At 49.4% G+C, this 24482-nt stretch overlaps 2 protein-coding genes and 1 long non-coding RNA gene across 4 annotated transcripts in view; 2 read left to right on the top strand and 1 right to left on the bottom strand.

Moving 5' to 3' along the window:
- B4GALNT3 (beta-1,4-N-acetyl-galactosaminyltransferase 3) overlaps positions 1 to 16458 on the top strand; it is a 54817-nt gene extending 38359 nt beyond the window's left edge. The window contains exons 6-20 of the mRNA XM_084506824.1: positions 479 to 579; positions 930 to 997; positions 1551 to 1629; positions 2089 to 2155; positions 3661 to 3804; positions 4214 to 4323; positions 4663 to 4763; positions 6085 to 6161; positions 6625 to 7630; positions 9149 to 9447; positions 9707 to 9860; positions 10573 to 10645; positions 11112 to 11265; positions 11782 to 11908; positions 12663 to 16458. Coding sequence (XP_084362950.1) covers positions 479 to 579; positions 930 to 997; positions 1551 to 1629; positions 2089 to 2155; positions 3661 to 3804; positions 4214 to 4323; positions 4663 to 4763; positions 6085 to 6161; positions 6625 to 7630; positions 9149 to 9447; positions 9707 to 9860; positions 10573 to 10645; positions 11112 to 11265; positions 11782 to 11908; positions 12663 to 12771 — 2669 coding nt within the window. The 3' untranslated portion in view covers positions 12772 to 16458. The remainder of the gene's footprint in view (positions 1 to 478; positions 580 to 929; positions 998 to 1550; positions 1630 to 2088; positions 2156 to 3660; positions 3805 to 4213; positions 4324 to 4662; positions 4764 to 6084; positions 6162 to 6624; positions 7631 to 9148; positions 9448 to 9706; positions 9861 to 10572; positions 10646 to 11111; positions 11266 to 11781; positions 11909 to 12662) is intronic.
- Positions 16459 to 17998: 1540 nt separating this feature from the next.
- The window catches only part of NINJ2 (ninjurin 2), a 46415-nt gene continuing 39931 nt past the window's right edge, over positions 17999 to 24482 (bottom strand). Inside the window, exons 2-4 of the mRNA XM_084506825.1 lie at positions 20843 to 21074; positions 19935 to 20119; positions 17999 to 19059 (exon numbers count right to left, since the gene is read on the bottom strand). Coding sequence (XP_084362951.1) covers positions 19956 to 20119; positions 20843 to 21074 — 396 coding nt within the window. The 3' untranslated portion in view covers positions 17999 to 19059; positions 19935 to 19955. The remainder of the gene's footprint in view (positions 19060 to 19934; positions 20120 to 20842; positions 21075 to 24482) is intronic.
- Positions 22154 to 24482, top strand: part of LOC311430298 — a 41881-nt gene continuing 39552 nt past the window's right edge. For both annotated transcript variants that reach the window (XR_014688677.1, XR_014688678.1), the window contains exon 1: positions 22154 to 22224. This is a non-coding gene — a long non-coding RNA (uncharacterized lncRNA). The remainder of the gene's footprint in view (positions 22225 to 24482) is intronic.

The raw sequence follows: 24482 nt of genomic DNA, 5'->3' as shown, positions 1-24482 counted from the left end.
CTTCTGCCCAGGGCAGCGTGCTAACACTCGCCCCTTTCTCCTGGTCCTCAGGCCCTTGACTGCCATCCCTGTAGCCTGGCCAGAACAGCCAGACACAAATGTCTCTGTCTCCCTTCATGGCACCACATGCACGTTCCTCCATTCAGATGTGGCTTTTCACACAAAACATTTGCTCTGGGAACAAAGACAAGGCTGCCCTTGCATAGACTTCTTAGCTTTCCAGGTTAGATGTCAGGTGAAGCCAGCGCAGGAGGGACAGGGAACCAGCTGCACCTGTAAGTAATGTTTGGTTTTTAATCACAGAAGAACTAGAGAATTCAGAAAGGTCAAAAGGGGCAAGGTTAATGTCCAAAGGCTAAGCCTGATATTACCAGAAAAAAAAAAAAAAGGGTAAGGACAGCATTTTAGAGGAACATATTCCATTCTGTGTACAAGCCCTTACCCCAGAGCCCTACTTACTCCCTCCATCTCTTGACAGGGGAGTTTCAGTTTGCCATTGCTGCGGATGACAACGCTGAGTTCTGGCTGAGTCTGGATGAAAAGACCTCTGGCCTCCAGCTGCTGGCCAGCGTAGGCAAGGTACAGTGCACACTGCGTGACTGCTTCCACAAAGGCTTGAATGTTTCTGTGGGGGTGGATGCTTTCCCATCTAACTTGCCACCTTGGACTAGTCGATTTTCTTTTCCTGCCCTGCTACAGGCACCACTGCCACAGTTGCCAGACAAATACAATGCGACATAACCTAAGGCAGTTGGCACTGCAGCTGTCAGCCCCAGGTTCATGATTACAGACCTTAAATCTGTTCACAGGTTGTGAATCTCACAGATGACTTACCAGGAGAAGCAGCTCAATTTTCCCTATTTATTGCTCCATCACAGTAACCAGGGAAGAAATTCATCTTAATTACAGCATTTTCTGTCTCTTCACAGACAGGGAAGGAGTGGACAGCACCAGGGGAGTTTGGAAAATTTCGAAGCCAGCAGTCAAAGGTGGTGAGGTGAGTGAGCAGAGTCCCTCACTCCCAGCCACCTTTGCACATGGCCAGGAAATGACAAGGAAAGGGGAAAACAACACAGGCTTGTTCTGAAGAATTTAGCAATGTGGAGAAAGGAAATGCTCTGGGATGTCACCAAAGCTGAAGTGAGGCTTCCATACCTGTGCCAGTTGCTTTGCTGATTCACTGCAGAAAGGCAACACGGATTTTTTCTTCCCTGGAGATAGCAGCCGTCAGCAAATTCAGACTTCTTTTTATGAACTGTACCCTAAGCTTCCTGCCTTGGAACTGGCCAGGTTTCCCAGAGGCCAAAACCCAGCAGATGAGACTGAAAGGGAGTTTTTCAGAGTTACTGAGAAGGTTCTGAAGTGCTCCAGGTGCATGAGGGAAGTTACCTATCTAGCTGTCGGCAGCTGGATTTTCTTGGCAGCCCTATCCCTGCTTGCCCTGAGAATTAGTTTGATTCGTGGGCGCGGTTGCTCTCCGCTCATTGTCTGCTGACAAGCTAAGAAATGTTCCTTAATGCTGTTGGTGACAGACATGTTGTTCTTCACAGGTTGTCAGCTGCAGGCAGGTACTACTTTGAGGTGCTGCACAAGCAGGATGACAAAGGAACAGACCATGTGGAAGTAGCAGTGAGTCTATGAAAATGGCCATGCTGTGTGCAAATGGCACTGGTGTGTTCGTCCCCTCAGAGCTTGGGAATGAAGTTTGTAATGATTTCCTTCCTTCTCAGGCCCCAGCTCCTCTTTGTGGGAGATGTATCTAATCCCGTCCAGAGTCCTTACATGCTTCTATGTGGGATAATCCTGGCTGTGTCAGGACCATTTTCTCTGTTTGTTCGGGACAGTTCTGCTCTCTCTCTGGTCTCTATTGCAGCTCTTCGTCCTTTCCTGCTTTGAACAAGTTCTCGGGGATCTCAGCTCATTGCGAGTCTTTTGCTGTTAGGTAGACTGTCATAGTAAGAAGGAGAAAGCTGTGAGCCCACCTGGTGAAAAAAACATCAACAACAACAAAAAACGTGTGCTTATTCCTTTTGTCTAGGCTTGGCTAAATGTATAAATTCCTTGTTTCAATGTGCTTCTCTGTTCCAGTGGAGACTGAATGACCCAGATGTGAAGTTCAAAGTCATTGACTCCCAATACCTCTCCCTTTTTGCTAGTAAGTATCTTCACCACAGGTCTCCTTGAGCACCTCCCCATTCTTCCAAAACTTATCATCAGTGTTTCACCGTGAATCACAGTCTAGCCAGCCAAATTCCATGTATATAGATCACTGCAAGAAAGAAGTGGAGGCAGGTTAGGAGAGAGACCTCTGGACATGAGTATGTGACTCGTTATTAAATACAGGAAGAAGTATTGGAACATTATTTTAGGGAAATCTAGAGTCAGGAAGGAAGGAAAGAGAAGAGAGTCTGCAAGGGTGAAGGAAACTGTTTGAGATGTGAGAGAGAGATCACAGGGTGGAGGTTGCCTGCCTGTTGTGCGGAGAGCTAGGAGGACATGGAGCCCACAGCATGGGAGCAATGGGGTTGCTCTGGCAGCTGGACATGACTAGGGCAAAGGGGCTGCTGATTTCACTGACGTCCAGCAAATTTCACTCAGGACATGGGACACAATGGGATACATCTAGTGGTATCAGACGTTGCTGCTTTTTTCTGTGCCCCCTTCAAGTCTTTTCAAGTTGCTGCAGGATTGCAGCAAGAACATCAGTCCAGTCCCTCCTGTTTTAAAAACCCTTTTTAGCACATCAAGTGATGCCTTTATCAGTTAAGGAGCTCCTCAGTCCTGCCTTCCCTTATCTAGCTTTGTCAGCATCACTTTCCCCTGCCAACATTCCCCCTTTCCCTATCTACCACTGTTGCCTTCCAACATTTCTGTGGTGGTGTTTTTTTTCCTATGCTAACACTTTTGCCTATGGGAGACTCCCTGATGTAATCCAGACATCTGTTTGCAGTGTCTTAGATTACAGCCTGCTGCTGCATTTTTGTAACCCACCATTTGGCCAGGACTAGGTCTTCAGTCATGTCTTCTGTCCCCTTTCTTTTTTCTTCTGTTCTTTTCTGCTTATTAATTCCCTGTCGAAGAGGTGGCTCACAGCCCATAAGATCCTCTCATGGCTGGCACAGTGCTCCAGTCTCAGTCTTATCTTTATTTGGTGCCTTCTGCCCATACAGTGTCTCCCTCTTCCACCCCAGCCTTTGGCTATACCACACATTATATGGATTTCCTGTGTTATTCTCTACCCAAAAGCTGCTGACAGTAACCCCAATGCCCTTGGCAGCATGTTGCCTTTCCTTCTAAGATATTTATTCAGTTCTGCTCATTTCAGAGCCAGATCAGCAGAGATATATAATCCTTTGGCAGCAGCGCTCAAGAAAAAAAACATAACCAATGCCCAGTGCTGAGCTTAAGCTTCCCATTGCTCCTGGCTTACTGTGGGCATCCGTTCCCCTGCTGGAGCATCAACCTCTTCAGCCACTGAAGGCCTTACCCCAGGGTCTTGCTCCTTTTCCAGCACAGGAGAAACCTCTCTTTCTCAGGTTTCTCCTCCCATTCAGCTTTTTTTTTTGCAGCACCACTGGGAAAGGGCTGGGGTAGGGCTCTGTTGGAGACAGGGGACGAGTTAGCCCTTCCTCCCCCTTCCGTTCTCTCTCTGGCTTCTAGACGAGACGCTGTTAAAGATGGACGAGGTCGGGCACATCCCGCAGACTCTGGCCAGCCACGCGAGCCGGCCTGCCGACAGCGCGGGCGGCAAGGCACACCCCGCTGACATGTTGAAGCCTGACCCCCGGGACACTCTTTACAAAGGTGAGGCTTGCAGAGGGCTTGAGGAGGGAGCTGCAGCCTGCCCCAGCACGTGCAGAACAGCTGACAGAGGCTGTCCTCCTACGCCGTGGCTCTCAGAGGCCACCCCTTTTCCTCCCCACAGAAGAGAGGAGGAGCATGCAACATCCTCCACTCTAAGAGACAAAGCACAGAGTAAACCCTTCTCCTCTTTTTTTTTAAGAGTCCAGCTCACACAATGTCCCCAAGCATATTTTAGTCTAAGTGCCGTAGAGCAATGTGAATAAATGTACTGTACTAACTGTTTCGCTGTGTGTATCTGATAGCATTTCACGTGGATAAATAGAAAGCAGGCCCAGAAATATCTATGCTCATGCATCAGCTGCAGCAGGGTCCCTCCAGCAACGCTTGCCAACCTGTTTCTTCTTCTCAGTGCCTCTGCTCAGCAAGTCCCACCTGCGCCGAGCCCTGCCAGACTGCCCCTACAAGCCCAGCTACCTGGTGAATGGGTTTCCTCTGCAGCGCTACCAGGGCCTCCAGTTTGTAAGTCTTATTCCGTGAGCTGGTATTTGCCCAGGGGGATGAGAGAAGGAAGGAGGGAGACCCTATTAACCATGGGCCACCCACCTGAAGCTCCTGGGCAGATTTGACCATCTACTCTTCAGGTCTGCAGCATCCCAGTACGTGCCAGAGGGCAATGGCAAGAGAAGGGAGGTGGGTGCTATGTGCTGCTCACTGGTCTCACTGGGGTACAAGTGTGTGTGTCCTACAGAGCCCTTCAGACCTCAAGCACAAAGGGCTGGGCACCTTGCAACCATGGCTGGGTCACCTTATGAATGGTATCTGGCACTGACAGGGGTTTTGCTTTATCTTTCTTCCCAGGTTCACTTATCCTTTGTTTACCCAAATGATTACAGCCGCCTTAGCCATATGGAGAAAGACAACAAATGCTTCTATCAGGAAAACCCATATTACTTGGAAAGGTAGGATGCTGTGCATGGGAGGCAGCATTTCCTAGCAGGGAGGGAGGAGGCAGTTTGAGGGCTGGAATTAAGGTGGAATTTCATATTCAGTTCTTTAGGACTCAACTTAAAGATTGCTGAAGTCCTGCAAAACATTAAAGCACTTATAGTTTCTTTGGATGGCCAGTGCTTCCTTTACGTGAAATTATGTTTAGGTCTCGAAGGGAAATGGCTGCCACTTTTCTTGCTCTATTAACCAGGAAGCTGGGTCAGTGCATATTTGTTCCAATGCATCAGGGAACATATTTGCCAGCAAACCTTGCATGCCAGCAGCTGGAGCCTCCTGATGGCTGTCACTGTTTGTGTTGAAGCCAAACCATGCTCACAACCAGGCATCTCTCTGGAGGGATAAAAACATGGAGCTCATCCTCACCGAGGTCTGGCTCCAGTGATGGCTCTGCAAGGGAACCACCACTTGCATGTTCCCCGGCCACAGGGAAATACCTCGTGTGAGGATTCCTCTGCTTTCAGGAGGAATTGGCAGCAGAATAAAGAGAGTTGCTTTTCCAGTGAGATAGCTGGTGGAGGCCTCCTTGTGTTCAGGATCATCTTCCTTCCCACAGGTCTGTTTTGAGGGCTGGAAAGATAGATTTTATTGTAGGCTTGGGAGGGAACTGCTGGGACTGGGGTTCATTGTGAAGGATGGAGAAGGTGGCTGCTGTGGGCTGGAAGGTGCCACACAAGTTTTTTGCTTTGACAAACAGTTTGTATTATAACAGAATTCAGGAAGCATGGGTCCATTCTGCTTGGCATCAAGCAGGTATGGAAACAATCCAAGGAGGGAAACCCCTCCCAAAAGCCCAAAACACAGGCACGTGATGGGACAGCACACAGACAGTGTGAAAAGAGAAAGGGAGAAAAGAGAGAGGGAGATCATTGCAGTTATCTGCCTGAGCCAGGCTTGCAGCACAATGCCTTAGGTACTACATTGTAAGTGAGCTTTAAGGAGCAGTTTAAGGGAGGCTAAAGCAGTGTTTCAGTGTACTTGTGTTGGAATTTCCTCTTGTGCACATGGAGCAGCACTCAAGAAAACGTCTGAAAAACTGGGATGATAATCAAGAAAAGCTGATTTCTTTGACAGTACAGAGTAAGATCTGATTGCCCCAAGATTTGAAAGAGGCTGATGATAATAGCCGATGACTTGCTGCAAAAGGAGAGTCTAGAGAGGATGGGTAGATGTGATCAGAGTAATTGGCCATCTCCTCTGTAGCAGTGGCAAGAATTCATTTGGAGAGGGCAAAGCAACTTTGATCAGACTGGTGTTTTGTCCTTTCCTTTGCAGATTTGGATTCTACAAGTACATGAAAATGGACCATCCAGAGAAGAACCTGGACTCTGCAGAAAAGACAGAGCAGCCAGGTAGGGGCTGGCCCTAGCGTCAGAGCCAGGAGGATCCTTTTATCTGTCACTGCGTGTGTGTGATCCTCCAGCACCAGCTGAAGGAAGCTGATGATTTTCCATGCTGAGCAAGTCACACCCTTTCCCTGGTAGAGCGCTGTGGCTGGGAGATTTTTGCTGTCACATTCACTTTTAAGGGCAGACTGTGAGGCCAACAAGCAGTGGGCTCTAGTGGACAACGTGGTGACTAGCTCTCAGGCCTGCAATGTAGCTGAGGAGCAATCCCAGCAAAAATGTGGGCAGAAATGAGAGAGCCAAATGTGCAGTGTGGCAGCCTGTGCTCACACCTGCCCTGCAAAGCTGTGGCCAGACCTTTAGCTGAAGGTTAAGCCAGACATCTCCCCGGCCTTTGGCAACAGCACTGGGTGTGGGGTTGGGAAGCGGAAGGAGGATGCCAGAGGTGTAACTGCGATTACTCCTGCAGGCTTCCAGGAGGGGAACCTGGACGACCTGCAGTACGGGGAGCAGGACGTGGAGAGCACTGGCCCCCCGGCACCCTCTGGCACGTGGCAGGCAGAGCCGACAGGCACCACTCCCAGCAGCGTGGTGGGCAGCGAGCATGTCTACGAGGACTATTCCCTCCGGGAGCGGCGGCGGCTCCTCTCAGTGGGTGACACAGGAGAGGCACCTCAGAGGAGAGGGATGAAAAGGGCTGGTGTCAAGACAGCCCCACTGGCCCCTGCCAACCAAAGCCTCAGCCGGGCTGGCACAGAGAGGAACCCAGCGATGAAGAGATCCCACTTAAAAGCTGGCATCAAAGACAACTCCAAGAGCCCTCCACAGCATGCCAGGGTTGTCCAGGGCAGAGCACCTGCTAAAAAGCCTAACCCACCTCCTAGGAGCAGGTCGCAAAGGGAGCAGCCTCTCAGCTACACCAGGGACTCAGGGCTCAGGATTCCCAAAGGGCTGAGACCTCGAGCAGACCTCGACGCTGCGGAGGACAGGCTGCAGCCTGCAGGCACTGTGCAAACTGGGAGAGGAGGCCCAGGCAAAGCTGGCAGGCACCCTGTGGCCACTGCTGGCCCCAGCAAGGAGCCGGCACGGCTGGCACAGTGGCTGAACCAAGTGGAGGCCTACGTGGCTGAGCAGAAGGTGGCTGGTGGCAAGGACATGGGTGAGAGAGAGGCGCAGGTGGCACCTCTGGAAAAGAGCAAGTCAGGGCCTGTGGAGAGGGCAGCAGAAGAGGAAGAGGAAGAGGTGGATGGGGAGCCAGAGGAGGAGGACGAGGAGGGTTTTGATTACGTACCAGTGTTTGACCAGGCGGTGAACTGGGAGCAGACCTTCAGCACAAGCAACCTGGACTTCCACATGCTGCGCACTGACTGGATTGACCTCAAGTGCAACACGTCAGGAAACCTGCTGCTCAAAGAGAGGGAGGCCCTGGAAGTCACACGTGTCTTCCTCAAGAAGCTCAACCAAAAGAATAAAGGGTAAGGCACAGTGTGAAAGCCAAGGGACAGTGTCCTGGAGCTTGTGAACCACGCTGCACAGGGAGCACCTGTGATGTGAGCAGCTAGAATGAATTGGAAGATAAACTAGATTTGGAAATTAAAACTTCAGGCAAGGATTCTGTGTAAAAAAATGGGCTTTAAACACCTCTTTGAGCTGAAAAATCAGAATTATTGGACACCAGATCATGTCTGGGGGCTAAATATCACCCTCCAAAAACTGGTGGCTGTCAAGGTGAAAGATTTCAGTCCAGCTGGCATCACTGACCCTTTGCTGGCTTCCTCCTTGCACAGTGTAGGCATTGAGAGCGCATAGGAGCATTTTACCAGCTGATGATTAAGAAACCCTGCTGATATGAAATAGGACTGGAGCTTCTTATGCACGTAATTTAATGCCTGTCACCCCTCAGTTTGCGAATCCAGCACCATTTAGGGCATAGGACCAGAAGGGAGCAGTCAGATATTGTGGATCAGTACACTGACCTCAGAAACAACCAAGTATCTTACTCTGTATCTGTACCTCCATCTTAGAACTAGTTAGATTTCTAGATCCTAGCAGTGATTTGGGAAGATGTCCCAGCTTCTCACTGCTCTGATGACCCACTGGAGATCAGCTTTCTCTGGTATTCTCTATTTACATTGCCCTGATAAGGTTCTTCTTCTTGCTGAGACTTATCATTTTGATTGCCTTTCTGGCAGACAAACATACCTCCTGTGATCCTCTATAAGCGTCCAGCTTTCCTCCCCCTTCTGATGAGTTGGCCTCTATTTCCATGATCTTCTTATCTATCCTTTTCCATGCTTGTTTCAGTCTGGGTTAGCTTTCCTGGCCATAAATGGCCAATATTCTGGATTTTTTATAGAATGCAGTTATTAGTTCTTAATCTCTGCTGGAAGTAGCTCTCATGCTACCTCTTAAAATTGTGTTTGTTTTTTCAGGGTCAGATCAGTCGCAGTCATGGTGTAAATGATAGGTACTCTCAAGGTTTTCTTAGCATTTTTAACTGACGAGCATCCATTTTACAGCAGAAATTCTTGTTATTACCTAAAAGGACATGATTTGGCATTTCATTCCATTTTGGCCATTCTGGACCTGCAGCTCATCCCAGTCTTTACTGTAGGATTGCTTGGTCTTAGTCCATGGTATTGGCTGATAAGCTGTCATCAGCCAATTTCACCAACCCAGCCATACTTCCTGTGCCAAGGTCTTTGAAAGAGGTGTTGAATACACTATTTACCAGCCCTACAATCATTCAGATGTGTTTATTATTTTCTGTGTCACCTTTTATTTCATTTCCTTTGCCAACTATTTTCTCTTGGCTGGGATCCTGGGTCTAATCCCACGTGCTTGTGGATTTAGGAAACAGGTGCTAAGCCTTCCCATGGGACTTCTAACCCAGGAGGAAAGAGCCTGGCAGAGCCAAATAAGCTGAGCAGGGAGGAGGTGGGAGAGGGGCTGGTGGACAGGGGACGTGCTCACCCTGGCCCTGTCTCCTGCAGGCGGTTCCAGCTGCAGCGGATCGTGAACGTGGAAAAGCGCCAGGACCGCATGCGGGGAAGCCGCTACCTGCTGGAGCTGGAGCTGCTGGAGCAGGGAGAGCGCCTGGTCCGCTTCTCCGAGTACATCTTTGCACGGGGCTGGCAGGGCATTGGCGGTGACGAGGAGGAGGAGAGGAACATGAGGAACCTGGCATGGGGTCGCCGGCGGCACCTGATGGCCGTGGCCAAAGAGCCAGAGCTGTGCTGGCCCCAGGGCTTTTCCTGGAACCACCGTGCTGTGGTTCACTTTGTGGTGCCAGGTAAGGGGAACCTACCCTCATGGGTCTTAAAAGGCTCAGAGAAAATCCCTGTCACACCTTGGGGAAAAAAAAAAAAAAAAAACAACAACAAAAAAACATGCAAATTTCTGGGCTCTTTGGTCCAAGTTTTCAGCCTGGACCTATGTCAGCATCCCTGCAATGTTATCAGGGCTTGAGGCAAGAAGCCTTGCTTGTTGAAAGCCATGCCATCTTTGAAATCAGTTTTCCTTTGGTTCTCCCCCTCTTGCAATACAACCAGTGAAAAACCAGGCACGTTGGGTGCTGCAGTTCATCTCTGACATGGAAGAGCTGTTCCAAGTCACTAAGGATCCTTACTTCAACGTCATCATCACGGACTACAGCAGTGATGACATGGATGTAGAGAAGGCTCTGAAAAGGTCTAGCTTGCACAGGTGAGGGTGCTGGCTGATCACATAGAACTACTCACAAGTATACTCCTGCAAATGCAGCACATCTGCAAATCTCTGTGCATTGGCCATCCACAGCCTCCTGCAGCTGGAAACTGGGAGATGATACCCTTGCATGTGTACATGCTTATATTGTATAATGTGCTTACATGTATGCTGCTATAATACTGTTATAAATCTCTAAGGCAATACCTGTTGCAGTCATCCATCCAGGTACATCTCTTTTCTCCAGGGTTTTGTTCAAGTTTGCAAGAGAGAACAGAGAGCAAGTTGTACAGTGATGGGGGAGAGGGAAGCCAGAGAAGACAAGAAAGCTGTAAGAAATGAGCGTGGAGACTTCCAGGGACTCCTCTTGCTGGAATAGCTCTGTGGTTTATTGTATTCTGACCTGAAACAGCCTTGGTTGGTCCTTTCCAGTGCTAGGGGGTCCCAGAGATACCCAACAAATAGAGCTGGCAGGACTTTTGCTGAGGACTGCCTTATCCTTGCTGGATATGTGAGAAGACCCTCAGGGCACACTGGGAGCTGGGGTAGTGCTGAGCTTGCGTGCTTGCCCAAAGGCTGTCCTCCTCGTGAGGGTGCACAGGGGTGAGGGACAGTTCCTCAGCATGGCACCCATGGTGTACTGCTGCTAGTGGTGCTTTCTGTGCTTATCAACCTGCACACACTGATCCTCTCTTTCCTGTCTGACCCCCAGCTATCGGTACTTGAAGCTGACAGGGAATTTCGAGCGTTCTGCTGGGCTGCAGGCAGGGATAGACCTCGTGACGGTAAGCCTGGGGAGCTGTCGGGTGGATCGGTGGGTTTCTGGTATGTGTCCAGCACTACCTCTTGCCTTTCATATTGAACATGCTGGTTTTTAGGGAATAGCCCAACAGAACAGATCAAACATAGTGTGTTTCCTGTCCATCTGGAGCAAGGACCTCGCCCCTTTCTCTGAGGAGACCAGTCCCTGTGGTCCATGCAGTACTTGGCCCACCTGCTTGGACCATGAGACAGGAGGGAAATCATCAGTAGCAGCTTCATGATATTGGCTCTGCCAGATCATAGTCATAAAATCTCATACTGTTATTGAACAGCCAGCCAGAGGCAGTTCTGCCAGCCCCTAGGATTTCAGTTTCTGATCTAGCAATGAGTGACTCTTCGGTTGACTGCCATATCTCTGTCTTCCCATCCCCCAAGAAAGCCTTGCTTAAAGTCACCTTGCTTTTTCCTAACTGACGTGGTTGGTTCCAGGATCCGCACAGCATCATTTTCCTCTGCGACCTCCACATCCACTTCCCGGCCAGCATCATCGACTCTGTCCGCAAGCACTGTGTGGAAGGCAAGATGGCCTTCGCGCCCATGGTCATGAGGCTGCACTGCGGCACCTCCCCGCAGTGGCCTGACGGTAATAGGGGAGCGGAGCCCCTTGTGCTCAGACCTCGGGGAATGGGGGAAGGAGGAGGGTGCCTGCAAACTCTAGATTTGGTTCTCCATTGCTGTCAAGGTCTGGAGCTTAATGTCCTACCTGGGCCACCAGGTGAGAGTGCATCAGAGGATGGTGTTTAACTGTGTTGGGTACTTGGCATTTGAGATCAGAGCCAAAAGAGCCCTTTATATGATATTTCTCCTAGTCATCTCTTAAAGCTCTCAGTGAATTTAAGTACCTCAAAGCCCCTCTTTTACTTCTTTCCATCAATTTTTCTCCTAGAGGGCATGGCCTGCCCTCTTGAGGACAGCTGCTAGCCCTGGGTTGAAGGAAAGCAACCCAAGTCAGGGGGAGGAAAGTGACATCGATCATTGAGGCATAGGATTTCCCTTAGACAGAGGTGGTCATCCTGAGCCCCCACAGAAGCAAATTACCCTTGAATCTTTGGTGGTTCAAAGCACCAACATGCCTGTGCCTCTTTTGTGCTGTCCTCAGGCTACTGGGAGGTGAATGGGTTCGGTCTTCTGGGCATATACAAGTCTGACCTGGACAAGATCGGAGGGATGAACACGAAAGAGTTTCGGGACCGCTGGGGAGGAGAAGACTGGGAACTCCTGGACAGGTAAGTATTCATTGTCATCAGCCTTGTGCTCAGGAGGGGAGACGTGTTAGATTACAGAAGAGCAGTGACCAGGGAGTGGGGATATGAGGAGATGGAGGTGGTGAATGCCACCACCAGCTTGGGCAGTGAGGGAGAGTCTTTGAGGAAGTCCTGACTTCAAAACCAGCATGTGAGTGTACCCAAAATACAGCCAGTGATAAGAGAGGAGCTGTTTCCTGATGTCTTCCAGTCATGCTGTTGGTTGGCCATGGGCAGATTGGGCACTGGTGATCATGGAGACTCCGTCTTCTTGAATTGATTGTCAGAGAGACATTTTAGGATCATGAAGTAGGGTTACGATTTCTGAGAAGTTTATGATGTGGGACCTGTGCTGTACAAATTGTAGGCCTCGGGGTTTGTAGGTTGGATTTGTAGGTTTCAGGACCTCTCATGTCTTTTCTGTCAGCTCACTGAGGAAAAGTCTAACACCCTGAGCAGTCCCATGTTGGATTGATAGGATTTCCTCCTTGCCTGGCACATGCAGCTGGCCTGTGCCTGTTCCCAACCAGTCCTGCTCTCAGGGGTCTATAAACACTCATCGAGTGTCATTAGATGCCTGATTGTGGGTAGGAGATACCCTGAGCTATGCTGGACTCTTGAGCCTGGTTGTGGTGTGTTGACAACAGGACTGCTTAAAGGAGATCTCCCACGCCTAAGCTCGCTGGTATCATTGTCATCAAGATTCCCCTGCATTTACCCTTCTCCTTTCCTCCAGGATCTTGCAGGCTGGGCTGGAAGTGGAGCGCCTCTCCCTGAGAAACTTCTTCCACTGGTTCCACTCGAAGCGGGGCATGTGGAACCGGCGCCAGCTGAAGACATTGTAGCCTTCAACACCAGAGCTGCCCGGCAGCACCGTCCACCGTCTCGCCCCGGCGTGCACTTTATCAAGGCACACAGCCAAGCGCACAAACTCTCCCTCTGCCCCCAGAGCCCTCCAGCGGGACGGCCCAGCTGAAGAAGGGACGGTCAGGCATGAGGAGCTTCTCTTGGGAGCCACTGCATCCAAAACACGGGATCCACGTCTTGCTGGGAAGCCGTGTGGGGAAGCTGTCGCCCAGTGAAGTAGTCGTGTTCCCTGCCGTGCGGCCTGGTGGATGGCACAGCGGGAGAGGTGCCATATTTCCTGTCGAGTCTGGCGTGGTGCAGAGCAAACAAACAAAGCTCTCAGCTAAGCCCAGAATGGTTTATTTACAGGAATGCAGCTTTTCTTTCAATACTTGAAGAAAAAAAGGGGAAAAAAAATAAAATGGGAAAAAAAACCCTCTCCTTCCCTCTCAACCCCTGCCCCATCTCTCTGGTATCCATACATTTGGACAGGGGACCAAAATAGTTTCTCTGAACTGTATTGTGTCCACATGCCCGTGTGCTGACCCCAAAAAGATCTGGATGAGGAGGAGTTGATAGGCACTTTAGGCTGCTGGTGCTTAGACATTTCTCTGTGCTCTTCACTTCAATCATTATGAGAAACTGTGCTCATTCAGTAAATTATGGGCTGTGGATTGAGACCCAGATACAGTTCCCAGGAGAGCCACATTTGCCTGCAGCTGAGCAAGGTGGCAGGGGTTGATGTTTCAGCTCTCCCTGAATTATTGATCCACTGCCTGAGGATAGTGGAGGGGTTATACAGAGACGCTAGGAGGGCATCTCAGGAGGAATTTTGCAACCTTATCTGACAGACATGCGTGTTTGTCCTTACAATATCAGGGAAACCCTAGCAGGGAGAAGTGGCAATATTTTATTAATTGAGATATTGTGATTTTGTTAGAAAAAAAGAGGAGACAGATTATTCTGCTCTCTAAATCCTGTACATTTATGCAGCATCTAAAGGTTAATTTAATAAGTTATGGCCTCAGAGTGAGGTCTGAGCATAGTTTGGCTTTTATCTAAAGAGCAGACTTGCTTGCATTGGTGGAAGAACTGGCACAGCTTCACTTCTGGAGCAGCCCTGGGAGCTCTGTCCTGCTACAGGGGAGGTGGCCTCAGGCCTTGGCATTTGTGCTGGGTGCAAGGAACAGTGTGGGCAGAAGAGGGTTGAGTGAATAAAATGATGGGCAGACCCTTGCTGGCACAATAAAAGAGCTGTGGGAAGACCCAGCCTGATGCTAGAGCGAATTCTCAGCCCCTAAAACTCCCACTAATGCAAGGCAAGATTTTTACCCCTAAAACCATTTTACAGGACTGCAGAAACCCAAAGATCCGCAGCAGCACAGTCAGCGCTCTGCACCAGAGCTTCAGGGTCCCTGCACGATGCTGAAAAGGCTGCTGCTGATCTCACCCTTCAGCAGGGAGCGTGGCATAGGATGCTGCTGACGGCTCCCAGCTCTGCGGGGAGCTGTTGAAAAGCGAGCGCTGGAGGTATGCAGCACACAAGCGATGCTGACACGGCACTAGAGTTGTTTGTGTTCAGACTGATGGAGTGGATGCCAATTCGGAATTGGTGTTCACTGGTTATTAATTCCGTGGTGCTTGGCGAGCCCATCAGGTTCCACTATTGCAGCAGAAAGCTGAACATGCAAGTCCTGGCACGTGAGATGTAAATCCTGTCAAATCATCTGGTTGCCTCAGCCTGGGCTGCGGGACTGATGGAGTCAAACCGATTTAAGGAAGCTTCAGTGTGCAGCTATGGTGAGAAGTATGCGAGAGACTGCTCTGTCTCTCAGTCCATGGAGCCCTTGCCAGAATGTAGACACTGAATATCTAAGAGGAGGCAGCCTCAGCCTTCTGCACAAGCCAGAGCAGTCTTTTTAATGAGGGAAGGTACTTTTCCTATGGAGACACTAAGGAACGAAATGCTGCCCTTGGGTGGAGGGGGAAGAGGCTGACAACCATCAACTTTTTTTTTTTTTTTTTTTTTTTTTAATGCATTATGTGAGTTTAGGAGGCCAGAGCCCGGGGATGTAGTGTTGCAATAAGCTCTGTTTCTGCCTGGAACACGCCGTGTCGGTCGCGCTTTCGTGTCGGAGCCTGTGCTTCACTCGCAGACACAGGCACAACCTCGTGAGCACGCAAGTGAGATATTCTCCAGACACCCAGGCTGTGCTCACAGCTTGTCCGGGCTGGCTCTGTCAGGCAGCTCCTGAGGCACGGGGAGAGGCTGGCAGAGGGGGCGAGTAGTGGGGACGCAGCCAGGCCTTAGCAGCTTGGCCCCGTGAAGCAGAGAACGGTGTTTTGCCTGTTTTGCAGATGGGGAGATGGTGGATTTGGTGGCAACCCTGATGTCAGGTGCGGGGAAGGTCATATATATATAGTATATATGATAATGAGTAACTCCTCCTCCTCACCAGGGAGGACAACCAGCAAAGAGTGGACTAGAAAGTAGGGTGCAACCCTCACTGCAGCACAGCCAGCAGAGCTGTAGGATTTTGGCCCCGTGCTTTAGCTGACCAGGTGACTGCTCCGTCCTGCACGCCTGTAACCCAGGCCAGGAGCAAGCAGAATTTCTTACCTCGTAGGGGCTCCTTGGTGGACATGGAAGGAGTTACTGGGGTCTGGTCCAATTTCCTAAGGGTCGGTGTCCCCACTGTAAAAACTGCCATCACAACTGCTCTTCTGTTCTTAGCACAATGGCCATTCTTCGTTGGTATTTGAGCATTGCAGTGGTGAACACGATTAATAAATACTAATTGGCACTACTTGGCAGCCCCCGTGGAGGAGCTTGCAGAGAGCCCATGGGGCCAGAAGCCATCCTCCAGCCCAGGAGCTCAGAGAGTGCTGCAGGTTGCAAGCAGACGACGGGCTACAAGTGATCTTGCAGGAGCAGTGCCAGGCTGCTGCCCCTCTTCCTAAACAACCTGCAGCTTTTTTCTCCCCTCCAAATGGAGAGATGAAGAGTGGGCTCCCTGCTGCTGCAGAGAGGGCTCACCCTGGGGGTCGGCACAGCCCCCACAGTGCTACAGGGAGCCTGGCTTCCATGGGGCACATGCATCCTGGCCACGTCCTGTCTGGGAGGCAGGAGGAAATGGGTTGCACACCGTGTCCTTTGTACCAGCTGCACAGGCAGGGAGGGAGCTGCTGCGGTAGGGCCCCGGCTGGGGAAACGGTGGGGCACGCTGAAGGAACAGGCTTTCCCCGCAGCAGGATGTGGCCAGGCTGGGGGCACGAGGGCGGGCGGCACTGCAAGGTGGCTCTGCCCACAGGAGCCAGCTCCACTGTCAGGGCTTTTTGGTTCCCCGGTGTGTTTAGGCTTGAGGTTTGTTTTGTGGCTCAGCAACGGGAACCAAGAAGGACTGAGAGCTGCATTGTGTGAAAACAGTAATGTGACTTGTTTCGTCGTTAATGTTTGCCTGGTATGAACATCTATCTCGCCTCTTTTCATTGCCTAAAAACATCTGATGTTGTTCACTTTTTAGATACGGATGCCTTGTGTTAAAAATCGAGATTGTACCTTGGAATTATCTGCCTTAAAGTGGCTCTGTGCCTTCAAGACGACCCCTGGGCCACCTCTCTGTCAGAACTGGGGGGATGTACCGGTTCTCCCCCACGTTTTATAAATACACGGTCTTCCTACAAGAGCTCAGTTCTGTCTGCGTGTTTCTTGCACACCCACATCACCCCACAGCAGAGGTTAGGAACCAGATGTTGCTCCTCTGGCCTCACGTCACTGAGGCTGCAGGCAATGAGATGCTGCAGTGAGGCTGGCCAGGAGCAAGACCTCTTGTAGACCCCTGGAGGCAGGGTGCCCTAGAGAAGGGGGTGGTAACAAAACAGATTTTCTCCTGTCTTGTCTCCTTGACCCATGGAGCGGGGTAGAAACATGGAACAAATGCATGCCTCAGCAAAGCAGCAGTGCTGTGGACAATTGTGCAGAGAATTAAATTGTCTCTCCTGCAAGCAGGGGATGATTCCTGCAGAAGGCTGCAGGTGAGAGCCTAGACCCAAGCCGGGTGCTTGGCACCACCTGTGCCAATGGGCAGCCAGCTCTTTAATGGCAACTGCTTACTGGGATTAAAATTCAGCCCCTTTTTACTTCAGCTCTGCCTCCTGTGGGTATAAAAAGCTTGGCACAAACGGGGGTCAGACAGAGAGAAGGAAAAAGGCAGCCAAGGTTGCTAATGACTCCAATCCCATTAAAATGGGAAACGGTAATTCAAGGTGACAGGGGAGTTCCAGCACGCTGCCAGTCCTCTGCTCCCCTCTGCCAGCTATCGGGAATCCCTCTCCACGCGGGCCAGCCTCACTCGCCGCCGTACCTGACTTGGCAGCTCTCTGAGACCGTGATGTTGAAGTTAAAGGTCTGGTAATGAATTTCCCCTTGCTGCATCTTTCTCAGATGAGCCTTTATTTTTGTTGCATTCACTCATCAATGCTAACTGCTTTGCTTGGAGCAGTGACTCACAGGATTTGGGATCTGCAGACAGGGTACACAATTTTTTGCCCTTTCATCAACCCAGCTGGCCAGCAGTGGCCCTTTGCTGATGGTTTTCCAGCATTTCTGCCTCTCCAGTGAAGGGTGTCTCTGGAGTGAAGGGTCTCTCTGGAGGAGAGCAGGATAACAGAGGCATCTCAGATACACCCACCCCCATTTGCTGTCGGTATCAGCAGAGACTGAGGACCAAGACAGGCAGCAAACTTCCTGCCACCCCAGACCTGTCATCCCCGGGACAAAGTGGCAGGCGAGTCTTTGCCTGATGCACAGAACAGACTAGGACGGTGCTCAACTTCACTAATTAAAATTCTGGAAAGTAACATAATTGTTCTTTGCCACCTGCACTTTCTACACAACTGCCCTGCAGTTGCAAAAAAGCCCCTGTGATTTGCAGCCACAACCTGATGTTGCCTGTAGCCTTACTCAGGTGCTGTTGTTGGCAAGGTCGCTCATGATCTCCCTGCAAAAGAAGGGCCACCCCTAAGCAGAAATCTTGTTCTGTGAATTCAGATATGGAGTATAAATGGAATCTGCCCGTATCTTTAAATATCTTATCATATAATATTTTTTGAAGTGTCAGTCACTCCTGGTAGCTCCTGAAGACGGGTATGTGGAAATTTCCATGTCAGTTCTTTCCCAGTGGTGGTAAGAGCATGCAAAATGAAACAGCCAGATTGATTCTGCCATACGAAGGAAAAAAAAATCATTTAATAATCAGAAAAGCATATCATTATTTAAATAGGATTAAGCCAGGCTACTAAAATATCCATTTTAGCATGATTACGTAATTACAAAATTTAGGATCCAACATTTGTACTCTTTCAACAAAAAATCTGAAAATTCAAAGACATTTTATAAGGAAAAATGTTGCAGTACAAGAGAGTTCCCAATATTGTTAATGTGAAGATTAGATATTTGAAAACATATATGTTAGTGATAACACCTTATATGATGGTGATTTATTTATAAAGTAATACACTATTCATTTGTCATTTCCCATCGTGGCAATTAAGCCTAGGATGCCTCATTAGGTATAATGTTTTTCTCCTACCTATTGTCAGGCTGCTCAGACAGCATTCCTGATGGGTCCCTGGCAATGACATCAGATCATAATATTTTCTGTCATTGTTACTTTCCCAATGCCGGAAATATATGATTGTTTTCATAACTGTTTCTCATTTAATTTTATTTTTAAACAACTAGGAAAATAGTTGAACTCTTTTTAGCCATGCTGACATACACACACTTCCCTATCCTCCCATGAGAACCATTTTTTTTTAGTCTGAGAAATCCGTTCCTACATTTGGGAGGTAAACTATTAGACAGCACTGCTTTAAATATAGCAAATTATGCCTGAGCCAAAAAGCTGGACATTTTATGTTTATTTATCCTACAAAGTAAATTGTCCGGTCTTCTCTACAAAATGAGCCAATGCTGGATATGTGAAGTAGGCAGCTAAAATACGAGATGAGATTTACAGAAGTACGCTTTGAAATCGTGTACCTGCTGCTGTTCCTGCAGCTTTCTCTAGAAATCACTGCAAAGTTTCCTCTAGTTTCAGATAGCATTGGAAGCTGTCACCCTTGCAGAACTGTGTGAACGTCACAGCAAGGGGCTGCCATGCCAGGAAGCGCGGACAGGTTCTGAAAGTTTCACCCAGTTCTCTCCATTCATTGATGGGGTCCTGCCGAGGTGGTGCAAACAAAGAGGGGAGCTTCCATCCACCTCCAGGCACATGGCTCAGGTCCTGTGGGACAAACAGAAACACCGTAAGGTCGGGGCAGGCCCCTCCATGCCACACTGGCAGGGGGGCACACAGAATGGAGCAGGTCACTCGGCACCACGGCCACCGCTGTGTGTGGGGGCTGCAGCTCCTCAGCGCTCCCACCCCGCTAGGCCCCAAGGCAGCGGTGTTTTATGCAGGATTTGGGCCTTCATGGTGAGTCGCAAACACTTCCTCCTTCATTGTGTCATGCGTCTATCAAGCTTTCTTGCTGGCTGTTGCCCCAGTTTATTCCTTCTAAGCTGTGTTTACACATGGCATGACAAGTAAGCAAGACGTTCAAACTTTGCTACTTGACCTAAAGGACTTTTGACCTAAGAAGATGCCATTCCTTCATCTGACCTGACTTCTGAACCCGAGTGTTTGGTTGAACTCATTCACAAGGCTCTCTCCTGAAAATAAGAGTTAGCTTCTTAAAATGGCCCCCGCCAAACCACACTGATCATGGTTAAGAGCCCCTTTGCCCACTGCCTCCCAGGCGCCTTCCCTTTTTTCTACTCAGATAATGCTGCATCTTCAGATACCTCCCAGAACAAGCCCGGTTGTCTTTCCCAAATTTAGCTCTAGATCACAACTGCTATCAGTATCTAGCATGAGATCCACAGTCTTCTGAAACTCCATCAGCCAGGGTGTTTGGTGTTCTCGCTTTACAGACCAAGCAAGGAAATCCTCCTTCTCCCATTGAACAAGGAAATTGTTCAATGACCCTGGGTGCCCGCAGGACAACAGCATGCCTCTGGGAAGGTTTTGTGTGTCCATGCAGCATTGCCTTCCACCTTTCAATGATGCTGAGAGCCCCTCCAGGGGCTGGCAGTGATGGGGACACACCCCTTTCTTACCTGGCTCCATTGCCCCTTGACTTAATAAGGTCGAAAATTCCTGGTAGGGTAGAGGCCTGTCTTCTGCACCCCAAAGGCTGTGATGAAGATGTTGATGATGACTGTGATGAAGATGAGAGCCGTGGCAGCATTGTTGAGTATATTCAGGCGGGGTTGCTTTGCAACGTCATTCAGGTTCAGGCGAGCTGTGTGATTTGGTGCAAAAACAAAACGTGATTTGTGTCTTGACTTCAAGTCCCCCAGCCCCTGCACACCTTCCCTGCTTGGTAAACGTCTGTCATGGCCCTGGACACAGCAGCCACAGAGCTGGGGGAATAGTCCCAGGAGCTTTACAGTGGCCACAGCCTTCCCTACAACAAGGTAGGAGGACAGAGCAGGGGAAAACCATCTTCCTTTTATGTCACCTGTCTCTTTTTGCCATGTAAATGCCATGGCCCTACAATGGCCAACCCAAAGCAGCCGAGTCACTGCTGCATGCTGGCCAGGCACGAGACACCCACTGCATGGCCATGGGATGTGCCAAGGTAAGGCTGGGTGAAGCAGGGGACAAGGCTGGAAACATCCTGCTGTGGTTGGGCCTCAGGACTTTCTGTGGCCTCAGATCCCATATCCCCTATAAGAAAGCACGTAGGATATACAGGAAAAGTTAGCATTCTGCCCACTTTTAATAGTGGGCACGTGTTGGAGACTCAATGCAAGAACTTCCATGTCAGATGGAGCACTGGGCAAGCCTATCTGAAACAATGGTGTTAACATACTGTCTATGTGGCAGTAGAACTGTGGGATTGTTTAAATGTGAGGATAATGAAGAGTTAATGAATGAATGGCTTGGGGAAAGGGGCTTCTCCCTCCCACCCCTTTGCCAGCAGCACCGTGCAAGGGCATGCACATCTCGACAGCCACCTTACCGCTGATGATGAGGAGAATCCCGATCACCACCTGGAAGAAGAGGGAGATGCTGATGAGCACGATGAGGGTGATGTAGTACTGGAAGGAAGCCCCCTGCTCCAGCACTGCTTTGAGCTGGGTGACGTTCGCCATGAACAGCGCCACGTCCAGCATGCTCTCCGCCACGCTCTTCTTCGTCGCGTAGTGGTTGATGTTCATCGGGCCGCTCATCCGGAGGTGAGGATTCGTACCCTGGGGAGGAGAGAGAAACCACACGAACTGGTACAATTCCTAAGCCAACAGGACCCTCTATTCTGCCTTGACATGGGGTTTATCTAGAAAGCCTGGGAAAGTTACAGCTTCATGTTTTAAACCTGGTGAGAGCACCCAAATTTCTCTCAGTCGTCTCATGGTGTTAATAGGCACAAAACACAAGCAGTGATCAAGATCTCAGCAAGGCTAGAAAAACACTGGGAATTTGTGTGGAAAACAAGCTTGTCCAGAGATAAAATAGCATAGATTACCCAGAGACAGGGATTTTACAAGCAATATTAAATTCTCTTCCTTCAGGGCACAGACAAGCTTCAAACTTCAGGGGGCTTAAAGAGAGATCTTCTTTTCCAGTCGGGTGTTCAAAGGGCTGTCAGTGGCTGGGCTTTGGATCTTCTCTGAATGCTTGTTCCTAGCTACTAGCTTAGACAAAATACTAGAGCAGATGTGACAATCCATGTTTTTTTTTGTCTGTTTCTGAAACCCATTTCTTCAAAACATCAGGCACTAAAATGCTTGGAGACAAGGGGTGGGATTCATCACAACTAACCTGAACTAACCATTCAGGTATGGTTTTTGTCAGCGGAGAGAAACAGGTATTTACAAGGGATAGGTCATCTGGTTGCTTTTAACGTAATTACAAGGTGTAGGTCATTTGGCTGCTTTTAGCCATCCACTTTTTCTCTATCACCCTTAAGTAAGCTCCTCTATCAGCTGCCTTGCCCCAGATGATGAAAGGACAACGAGATGGATGAGACAAGTGTTTTCAGCTCACTCAGAGTGCCATCAGCTGATAAACAAACAAACAAACAAACAAACAAAACAGCAAAGGCAACAATAACAAAAGGTTTGAATATATCTGCAGCAAGCTATGATCATTGTCAAAAAGAAATAAAAAAAATCAATAACAACAATATGCCAATGTAGCAGACAGGCTTCAGTTCTGGATAATCAGCCTCCTGTCAGCTGTTAGTGAGTGAGGGTTGGCAGCCTTGCCCTCAGTGCTGATGGACGACCCTATAAATCTGGAGAAAAGGGCCAGGTGTGGTTCTGAAGGGCCTCTTTTGTTCAGAGTGGCAGAAGAGATGTCTCCAGGCGTGTACTGGAAGTAGGGCTGTGCCTTTGTCGAGTGGTGAGTGCTCCTTTGGTCCATTTGTCTCTGATAAAGCACAAAATGTAATCTTTTCCTACAGGCAGAGCACTAGAGAAAAATGATGGCTAGTGCTCCGTGCTGCTGTCTCTGGTCTCCTTGTGTGTCCCTGGGCAACGCTGGCTTTTCCTGTGTTGAGCAGAGCCAGCGAACCTGGGAGAGCCTTGTGCCGGGTTTGTCATTGCGATAGGGACCAGGTTTCAGAGGGGGGTTGTGGCTATGCCAGATACTGCCCTTGTGTGAGGAAAGATGTGCAGGAAGGGCTGTGTCCTGTTGGAATGAGTGATGAAGTGTGGTCACCTATGAAGGGGACAGCTTTGGGAGTAGAAATGTGCTTTTGGGGATATATTTTTTTTTTTGATAGTTTCAAGCACATAATTCTTGTGGTTTCTAATCCTGAAGCAGCTGTGGTTAAGAGGCTCTTTTGCAGAGCCTGTATTTCTTGCTGTGGAAATCAGAAGGTAAAGGATGCTGGAAGGAGATAAAAGTAGAAGAGTGGGGAGCCTGTAAAAACTTTAAGGCAGTGGGGGGGCAGGGGTTCAGGGCTTTTTAACATTGCTGTCTGATGTCTGGGGCAACAGAAAAGAGGTATCATGTCTGGGAAAAGGAGGCCAGCAAAAGGTCTGACTGTGGGGATAATCTTAAAATCCTAGATTTAGGTATGACCTGCTCTCAGCTGACTTACAAGTATATGAGCCTGTCACAACAGAGTGACGCCCACGCCCAGTAATGCCAGGTTTGAGATTTGGTCTCTTTTAGCATGTTTTCATCCTCATCTCTGAGGTCTGCCTTCTGCCCAGCAGCGCTACAATGCTGGGCATTGACAATTTATCTCTGTGTAATGATGAGTTAAGGATGCCAGAACAAGGACTCTGTACAAACCAGACAAAGCTTTTGTCAAACAAGTGACTGGCACAAGGAGGCTGAGACATCTGTTCCCAGCAGCTTATGTGGAGACAAATAAGGCAAGTCAGTCCTTTTTGAATAAAATCTCTTCCTCCTCCTGAGCTGCCAGCTCCTTTACCTGTAGCGAGAATTGGGGCAGAGTTGCAATGTGCTGAGCTGTGTCACAGACGAACAGGCTATGGAAGTAGTTTTCATGTGGTCTTTTCTCATATGAGTGAGCATAATGGCATGCACCTCTGTTCAGGAGATGATACAGCAGGCAGAAAAAGCTGCTGCTCTCCTATGTGGAGCTGCTGGATCTGGGAAATCCTTGCACTGAGCAGTTAAAAAAAAAAAAAAAAAAAAAAAAAACACACACACACACAAAAAAAAACCCACTTGATTCCTGTTATGAGGTTCTGTTGGCCCTGACTTGGTAGATCAACAAAGGTGGCCAAAAGGTTACTAGATAGTGAAAGCTGGGCGCCAGGCTGATGTGAAGGCAGCTAAGCAATCAACCAGTCTGCAGAAGTGCTTACACTGCAGAAGTCCTATTGATTGCAGCTAAAGTTAGAGCAATCCAGCTCCTCTATGGATTCTGCCCTTACCGAGTGCTCTGTCTGGCCCAGCAGCCACAAATGCAGACCTGGAGTGTCTGATAGCATGAGGCTTAAGCAGAGCAGCAGTCTTCAGAGAGCTGGTGTTTCAATTGCTGTGGGAGGATGGCATTGATGGGGTGCCAGTGCTGTAGCTGGCACCAGCTAACCACTGCATCTGTGGGCAAGGGTAAGAAAGCTGTGACTGCCTCTTCTGTTTTATTCCTGGGCTGCTGCTGTGTGTGCAAAGCTCTCAAAATGGGACCGACGCTGCTCTAGCTTTGCCTCAAAGTTCAGTCCTCTGATGGCTGTGGTCCAGGAGCTGATTCATGAGCAGCTTGTGTTTCCCGCAGCAGGATTGCCCAGGGAGCTGCAGGGGGTTATGTGGGATCGCTGGGGAGCTTGTGATTCCCTTTTGGCAAGCAGAGACCTAAGGCAAGCCACAGGACGTACCTGAAGGCTTATTAATGTGCCTTAGGTCATCAGGGCAGAGCTGGTGTCTTTCTAGTCGCGTTGAAAGTGTGCCCTCCTGGGAGCGGGGATCACTGCAGTATCTTCTGGATGTCTTGGCTTTCTGTATGAGACAGCTGTATTCCCCTACAGAGCCTGGGCAAGCCTCAGTCTGACCTCAGGCAAATCATTTTTGTTTTCTCTTGTGTAAATGTGGCACAGTCACGCAGATCACTGAAGGGGCTGAGTGAGGCACCCAGCGATGTTTTATAACAGGCTCTATTTTTACTCCAAGCACTCCCCTACAGA

The sequence above is a fragment of the Aythya ferina genome (genome assembly GCF_964211825.1).
Source record: "Aythya ferina genome assembly, chromosome: 1".
Classification (NCBI taxonomy): domain Eukaryota; kingdom Metazoa; phylum Chordata; class Aves; order Anseriformes; family Anatidae; genus Aythya; species Aythya ferina.
The sequence above is the reverse complement of the archived record's forward strand: the minus strand, read 5'-3'. Positions and strand labels throughout refer to the sequence as shown.